Source organism: Mesoplodon bidens, assembly GCF_964165515.1.
Source record: "Mesoplodon bidens genome assembly, chromosome: 4".
In the NCBI taxonomy this organism is placed as follows: Eukaryota; Metazoa; Chordata; class Mammalia; order Artiodactyla; family Ziphiidae; genus Mesoplodon; species Mesoplodon bidens.
Genome location: NC_138160.1, coordinates 1,043,084 through 1,051,382, shown reverse-complemented (window position 1 = coordinate 1,051,382; position 8,299 = coordinate 1,043,084). Strand labels below are relative to the sequence as shown.

At 59.8% G+C, this 8,299-nt stretch overlaps 1 protein-coding gene across 4 annotated transcripts in view; it reads left to right on the top strand.

Annotated features, from left to right (window-relative positions):
• Nucleotides 1–232: 232 nt before the first annotated feature.
• LOC308616669 (putative palmitoyltransferase ZDHHC11B) overlaps nucleotides 233–8,299 on the top strand; it is a 35,599-nt gene continuing 27,532 nt past the window's right edge. For 2 of the 4 annotated variants that reach the window (XM_081232982.1, XM_081232980.1), the window contains exons 1-2: nucleotides 766–1,370; nucleotides 3,112–3,333. In XM_081232982.1, coding sequence (XP_081089108.1) covers nucleotides 3,112–3,333 — 222 coding nt within the window. In that variant the 5' untranslated portion in view covers nucleotides 766–1,370. Of the gene's footprint in view, nucleotides 1,371–3,111; nucleotides 3,334–8,299 lie in introns of all 4 variants that reach the window. The other 2 variants (XM_081232981.1, XR_014015741.1) reach the window with 2 other exon arrangements.

Here is an 8,299-nt window from a genome sequence, read left to right as displayed (position 1 = left end):
GCCCCTCCGTCTGCAGGGAATCCAGTACCACGTGGGACGCGGGCGAGACACGGGTCCAGAAGCTGCCAGGATCTGTGCTGGGGGACGGTCAGGAAACGTGCTCACAGAGGTCATGGTTGGCTCAGGACGCAGCGTGCAGCCAGCCCGATGCCCTGTTCCGGGGAGGACGGGGACGGGGTGGGGATGGGGTGGGGGCAGTGTGGATGGGGTGGGAACAGATGGGGGACGGGGTTGGGGAGGGGCTCTGTCTGCACTGCGGACAGGTTAGGAGATCTGGGACCCCCCTGCTTCCATGGCGACCACGGCCTGTGAATCTTGGCCATGGTCGTGTCGGGGGCCTGGAGGTGACGATGACCTTACGGGTCATCCCAGCACCAAACACAGACTCTGGAGCCCCAGGGAGGCTGGAAAACAAGATGCAGGAACCAAAATGGGGCAAAAAGTGGACCCAGGCACCATCATGCCCCAAACGGCTAATTTCCTGAGCCCAACACCAGCGGTCTGCCCTATAGTGAAATCAGAATGTCCCAGAGGAGGTGGCACCAGGACAGGGCACGGAGGGAGAAGGTGGCTGTTACCAGGGTGGGCAGGGGCACAAGATGGCCCCAGGGCCCCGGCCCAGGAAATAGCCTGGAAAACACTGAGCAGTGAGAAATGAGCCCAGAAACCTGAGAGTGTGTGCAGCTGTGGCGAGTGGTGTGTGTGCTATGCGCTGTGTGTCTGTGTGGCGTGTGTGATGTGTGTGTGTGTGTGTGGTGTGTGTCTGTATTTGTGGCATGTGTCTGTGGCATGTGCGGATTGTGTGTTTTGTGTGTGTGTATGTGTGTGGTGTATGTGTGTGTGTGGTGTGTGTGCGTGCCTGCGTGTGTGGCGTGTGCTGTGTGTCCGCGTGCAGCAGCAGTGTGGAGCTGTGTCTCAGGACAGTTGGGGCAGGAGAGCCTGTCGCCTAGCGACCGGCAGGGTTCCGGTGGCCGTGGCGACGGGGGACCAGGCTCCTGGCAGAGGGCTGAACGCAGAGGAGCTGGCAGGACAAGCCAAGGCTGCAGTGGGAGGTGGAGCCTGACAGGAAGGTGGGGACAGTCCCGACTCGGGGCAGAGGGCCCGGCCCCACGTGAACGTCCCACGGATGACGCGCGCTCGCAGCCCTGCGTGGCCCTCGTCACCCCGCGTGTCCCCTCGGCCACGCGGGGAGGCGGGGCTCAGGCCGCAGGGCGCGGCTCACGAGGAGAGACGCGGGACGAGCGTGGGCCGCAGCCCCTCCACCCCATCAGCTCTCTCCTCCCCCAGGTCCTCTTGGTCGGAACAACCCAGCTGATCCCGACGTCCCAGCGCAGGTCCTGGAGAGGAAGGACTTAGGCCACGGTTGCCAGGTCTGTGTGCAGGGGGCCCTGGGTCAGGGTCGGGGGGGGCCCGGGCGCCACCTTGCGCCACCACATGGCAGGCCTGCTGACGGGCTGGCGGGTGTCCGCACGGCCAGCGCCGTGGGCTCCGGCTTTCACTGAAGACCCACCCGCTCGGCCCTGCATTCTGAACTTGAAGTGCCCGGGGTGTCAGGGTGACTCTCAGGTCTGATGGAGTAAATCTTTTCAGAAGACCTCTGGGAAAAGGTGAGTGGGTGCGCTTGAGTCTCCAAGCCTCCTGGGGGCTTGCTTTATCTCACCTTCAGTGACAGGCTGGCTGGTCGATCTCAGGACAGAAGACTCAGCACTTGACTCAGCACTTGATAAATGCCAGTTACATCATGTCATAGGTAATGTCATTGTTTCTTCTTCCGGGACACCTGTAGGACTCTGTGTCCTGGAAGCTCGCATTTTCACCCCCGTAGATGTCTTCTTCTTTCCACTGTCTGGTTCTTGGAGGATAATTTAGTCTTCAGTCTCCTTGCAGTGCGGACATTGCTTCACTTTTCTTGTTTCTCTCACGCCCTCTTCCTTTTCCTCTTCTGGAAACCCTGACAGACACACATTGTGTCTGTGTCACTTAAATTTGCTCTCACAATTATCCCTTCCACACGTCTCTGTTTCAAGATCTGCAGTAATCCCTTGATGTGACCTTGCACGTGACTGGAGTTTGATTTTTGGCAACATCTTTTCTGTTAGTTGGCCCTTCCATCTGAATGCTTTCATCTGGGAATCATGTTTCAATACCAAGCCTGCCTTTCTGGGTTCTGAACCCCTGGTGCCTTGGTTGTGTTGTACAGATGTGCTATTAGATGCTCATGAAACCCACGCAAACTCAGGGCTGCTGTGTCCTGATGTCCACATGGCGTCACATCCAGAGGGCCAGAGCAGATGACCAAAAGCTGTGGCCAGCAGCTGAAACCTGCTCTTAGGACAATCCCCAAGGGGAAGTCACAGCTCACAGAAAAAAAGAGTCTTAGAATATTTTTCAACATTTCTGTCTCTTCCCAGAGTAACACATTAATATCAGCTGTATTTTCTGTGCATTTCTTCCTGAAGAGACAATGAAGGCCGTGCACGGGGCCTTCTAACCTCAACATTCCACCTGTAACAGCCGTTACCATCCTTGCCCCCTCCAGCACCCCCAAACACCTGACAGCCTCCCTGGCCATGTCCCTCCGTTTCCCAGTGGCCCTGCCCACCTGACTGGCTGGTTCCCTCCCACCCCTGGAGGGCCTGTTCCTGTGGGAGGAAAAACACAGGACTCTGGAAATGTGGCCTCTCCTGCCACAGGGGAAACTTGTAGGATTTCTGGTGGATGAAAGTGTCACATGATCACACCAGCTAAAGTTGGCTTTTCCTGCCCCGCCCTCGGTTTCCCCGGGGATGAGGACCTTTTCCTCACTGGGTCCACCGTACCCCATGAGTCTTCTGATGAGGCGTGTGCATCTATAAACCAGCCCCCAGACTCATTGCTGCAAGTGGCCCCCAGGCCATGAGGGGCTGGGAGCTGCCCGCCCTGCGGTCATGGTGGGGGGCGGGGGGTGCCCTTTGTTCCTCACCCAGGGGGCCACCCCCCCCCCAAGAGCTGTTTTCCGCAGCTGCGATGTCACCGGGGCCCCGGGCAATGCTGGGCCGTGGGTCCCACCCCGAGTCCCCGGGCCACGAGGGCAGGAGAACGTGGCCTGCCATGCCCCGTCCTGCCTTGCAGATGGCGTTCTGTGCCAGGGTCTCGAGGCTCACCCCCCGAGGAGCCATGTCCAGGAAGAGCACGGAGACTGTGCCACCCAGCCGGTCCAGGGTGAACGGCTGGTCGCAGCCCATCCACTGCTTTCAAGTCGTGGTCTGGACCGTGTTCCTGATCCTGACCTTCACCACCTTTGGCATCTTCATTCCCTTCCTGCCACCCGAGTGGAGATACGTTGCCTACAGTGTATCCTTTGCTGTCATCTGAGGGGGCGAGGGGGTCCCGGAGGGGCCTCCAGTAGGCCTGGCTCCAGGCCACCCGCAGAGGTGGTCAGACCTGCCCTCCGCCCCGGCTCCCACTGTCACAGTGCTGGAAACCCCACAGCTGTCCTCCAGGCCGCCGCCGCCTCAGGGTCTGGGCTACAAGTGCCCACCAGTGCTGGGGCCGGGAGAGGGTGCCCAGCTGGCAGCAGGGGTGGGAGGGTCCCGGGTGGACAGAGACCCCAGGAGCGGGGGAGCCGCAGACGGGCCACGCACTTTCCCAACCATGGCTAAGCGGTCGCTCTGTGCTGTCCAAGAGGATTGGTGGGTTTTAATAAGGACTTGAAGAGGTCGCGTGCCCCCGCGAGGGTCACCTATGTGGAGGCGAGGCGCTAACGTCTGTGATAATGTGTGGCGGCTGTGTTCTGGGCGAGAGACGTCTGCTCTGAATGCTGGGGTGGGCGTCAGGGTGGGCGTCAGGGTGGCGCGGGACTCCACCAGGAACCCCGGCCCTCACACTGAGGGTCGCCACACGTTACAGCCAGTGGACAGGCTGGGCTGCTGTGATGTGGGCGTTGGAACCAGCTTCTAAGAGTGGGGTGTTTGCGCCTGTGGCTACACTGCCTGCCTCTTCTCCTAGGCTGCCCCGTGCCCCTGGCCGGGGGTGTGTGTCAGTGGTGGGGATCGGGCGCGAGGGAGGTGTCAGGACCAAGAAGGGCCCTCCGTCTCCCGGGGCCTCCCAGCCCCTTATCGTGGCGCCTTTCAGCTTTGAAGAAGTGGAGAGAGCAGTGTGATGGACCCCAGCTACCAGGTACTCAGCTTCACCAGTTAAGATTTTGCCAGTGTTGTTTCATATCTCACACACATACACTGAGTATCTTTAAAAACCCCAGACATGAAATTTCGCTGGAATGCCCCAGTTTGCATCTGACAGAGACTTTTGTCTCCACACCACCATTCTTCTTATCTCATCTAAAAAATCCCATGGGATGTTACCAAGGTTGACACTTGTCGTTTTGCAGATGTGGGGCCCCCTGAGCCCCAATCAGTCAGAAAGAGCAGGGCATCCGCCTGGAGTGCCTCTCACTCAGATGAGGCCCATTTTTTCCCCTCGAGGTCATAGAGATAGATTTCTTTGTGGTAAGGTTTGCAGTGATCAGTTTCCTGAATAGGAAAAAAGCTCTTCAGCTTTTCTGCTTCATCTTCTGTCTGTTTTGGCAAGTCATGTTTTTCAAGACATTTTAGTATTTTGTCTAAATTGTCAAATTTCTTGGAATAAAATTATTTGCACTATTTCCTGTTATCTGTAGGATCTGTCGTGATGCCACTGCTGATCAGTCTTCCTAGGGTTTATTGCTTTTATCAGTTATTCAGAGAGTCAGCTTTTGGACTTACTGATTTTCCCTGTTTTCTTTTTTTGAATTTCTGCTTTTATTTTTACTATTTATTTTCAAATGTATTGTGGCTTTAATTTCCTCTTTTTCTACCTTCTTTTTTTCTTTTAAGATTTATCTTTATCCATTTATTTATTTATTTTGGCTGTGCCAGGTCTTTGCTGTGGCACGTGGGATCTTCACTGTGGCACGTGGGAGCTTTTAGTTGCAACAAGTGAACTCTTAGTTGCGGCATGCGGGATCTAGCTCTCCGACCAGGGATCAAACGCAGAGTCTTACCCCCTGGACCACCAGGGAAGTTCTGTTTTTTCTACCTTCTTAAGGTGGAAACTTAGGCCATTGATTTTAGACCTTTTTTCTTTTTGTCGTATCTGAAGCTATAATTTTCCCCCTGGGTGCAAGCACACACAGACCTACAAACACACAAATATACATACAATGCACAAGTCACAAACCAGCCACACATATGGGCACCCACTCTGCCACACACACAGAGGCACGGAGGCACAAAGATGGAGGCCAGAGGTCCAAGATGGAGGCCAGAGGTCCAACTGGTTTGGCAGGGCCGTGCTCCCTCTGAGGTTCCCAGGACCTGTCCCAGCTCCGGGGGCCTCAGGCATCCCTTGGCTTTCTATACCACCACCTCTGCGTCCTCACAGGGTTGTCCCGCTGTGCGTGTCTGAGTCCTGATCTTCTCCTCTTATAAGGACCCCAGTGCTATGAGATCAGGACCCACCCTAAGGACCTCATCTCCACTCGGTCATCTGCCAAGACCGCATTGTCAGGTCAAGTCATTCACCGTGCCTGGGCTTAGGACCTCCACATCTTTTGGTGACACAGTTCAGCCTCACCTGCGGGTCTTTGCTTATGTGCTGCCTGTGATGCTGTATCTTCATTCTCTTTCGACCCAAAACTTAGCTGAGGTTCGGCCCTGGGAGACTTTTTCAGTGTCCTGTGTGCTTTGTCCAGTAGCCACTGTGAGTGCTGACCTGCTTTGTGCACAGCAAGGAGCCCCGGGGTCAAGTGCACCCCGTCCCACATGGACGGCCATTTCTTCCCAGAGTCCTGGCCCCCTGGTGGGCCTCTTGCCTCTGGGTGGCTCAGCACCCAGTCTGTGTGGCCCCCTCCTGCCTGTCCCAAGCGGTGGATGCAGGATGGCGGCCCTGGCTGTTCAGAGCTCAGACGGCCTTCAGGACATGTTTTCTGGTCCAGTTTCCTGCCCCCCAGACCCGCCACTGCCCCAGCGATGTTCCTCAGGCCCCGGCAGCTGCACTTGGGCGCCATGCTCTGGCCACTAGGGCGCGCCAGCGTCACTCGGCGCCTGCAGCGACCCAGGAGCAGGGAGGGCAGTGTCCCGGGTCAGGGCCGCGGGATTTCAGGAAGCCGGGTGGCATTCCGTGGGCCCGGTGGAGACAGGGAAGCGTCAGCAAGGCTGCACGTGCAGCCTCGGGGTCACCATGCGGAAGCCTGGCCGCCCTTGGCCTGTGGAAAGCACTGGGCGGGGTGGGGCTCCTCTGGGACCCAGGCAGCGGTAGGGCAGCTCCGCGGGGGCCGCACCCTCCCGCCGCAGGACCGGCGAGGCGGCCGTGTGACAGGGCGGGCATCCTGGGCTGGCGCCCGGTGCTGTTTGTTTACTGAACAAAGATAGTTGCTAGGGGACGCGTCCTCAGAACAGCTCGGGGCCCTGCTTTGCAGGGGAAGTGAGAAGGCAGACCGGGTTCTTTTTATTATTTACTTGAACCTAAGACGCTCCTGAGATAAAATTACATCGAAAGTGAAAGCTGGCAGCTTGAGGGCGCAACACCCCGCCTGTGGCACCTTCTATTCTGGGGGCTCGGTGACGGCCACTGAGTGTGTGACCGACAGCGGGAGTGGCCGGGTCACCTCTGGCAAACGCAGACGCGGGCAGGCAGGTGGGCCCACGCGTGTACCTGTGGCAGACGTGTGACGTCTGAGGGGCCGTGGCAGCTTGGCCCACCGCATCGGGGTCTCGGGAACCCCCGGGCACCTGCAGGTTTAGGGGCCCTGCAGGGCTGCCTGTCAGGCTTGGGTTGGGCCCCCGGGCACCTCCCCCGTGAGGCTGAGGGTCTGAGCGTGGGCTGCTGTCCCCCCGCCCTCCCTGGCGGCGGTCTCGTGTGGAGCCGAGTGTGGACGTGTGGACAGAGCCCTTGGGCCACACTGGGCTCCAGCCTCCCAGCTGCCCTCCTGTCCACCCTCCGGGCCCCGCCCCCCGCCGTCTGATGGGGACCGGCCTACTCTAGCTCCGCAGAGCAGGGCCGCACCTGGGCCGCAGTGCGACTTCCTGCCACATCTCCTGTCCCGGGCTGTGCCCCTGCCTGTGTCCTGCGCTCAGGACATGCTCCCGTTGCCGCAGCAACCACACAAACAGTGCCGCGTCAGCTGTGCCTCAGGCCTCGGGAAGCGGGCGTAGGGGCACCAGCGTGCCCGGACCTTGCTGGCATCTCCAGATGGGACAGTGCACGCTGGCCGCTGACCACCTGCCCACTGCCCCACACCCTGCACAGGAGCGTGGCTCCGTCTGCTGGACAGCAGGGGCAGGGAGGTCCAGGCCATAGGAAGGGTGTCCTATGTGGCACTGCGGGATCTGGTCAGTCCCGTTCCCTGTGTAGGTCCCCTGGCCTGGCTGGTCCTCGGCTCTCTCGCCCTCACTGTGGTCTCTGTGCCCCCTGGCTGGGCCGGGCCTCTGGTGCCCCACGCCTGGCACCCAGGGCCCTGGGTCTGCACTGGAGGCTGGAGGACAAGGGAGGCCAAGCAGCTTTGGCCAGACCAGCTCCCCACTGAGGCTCACCGTGCAGCAGGGATGCTTGGTCCAGGCAGGACCGCGCCTGTGAGCACAAGCCCCAGAGCCCCAGGGCGGCTCCACTGCGGCTGAGCATTACAGGCAGGGCCAGCAGGCCCTGGACCCCAACGCGGTGCAGCCTGAGAAGGACCCCAGAAGAGGGGCCTCTTTGCTCAGAGTCTGCACTGCCGGTGGGCCTCTGTACAGGCACCGTAGACCCTGTGCACATGCGGCTTTGCCACGAGACCCTGTGGGCGGGCGGAGAGAGGCGTCTCCCCACCACGCCCAGGCCGCCCTCGCAGGAGCTGGACCTGTGAACCCGAACCCTCCCAGCTCAGACCCGTCCTGGGAAGCAGGGCAGGGCTGATGGGGAGGCCAGGCCGACACTTCCTCCCCTTCTGTTTGGTTTCCATGGGGACCGTGTGTCAGTTCCTGAAGAGGAGGTGGAGAGGGTGGGATCTGAGGAATTGATTTTACCCTGGGAGCCCTGGAGGGCGTGGGAGCTGGAGTGGGCCTGGGGGGTCCTGGGCTTGGGGGAGACAGCGAGAGACAGAGACAGACAGACAGACAGCCCCAGCCCACTCACCACAGAGGCTCACTGGGGGTGCTGGAACCCTCCCTCCCTCCCTCCCTCCTTCTCCTGATGGCACGTGCGCTCAGTGTGGCCTCCCTGCCCCAAGGACCTCCACAGCCTGGCTTCGGCGCCAGGCTCGGTGCCCGCGGACGCACACGGGCCTCTCCCGCTGTCCCAGCGAAGC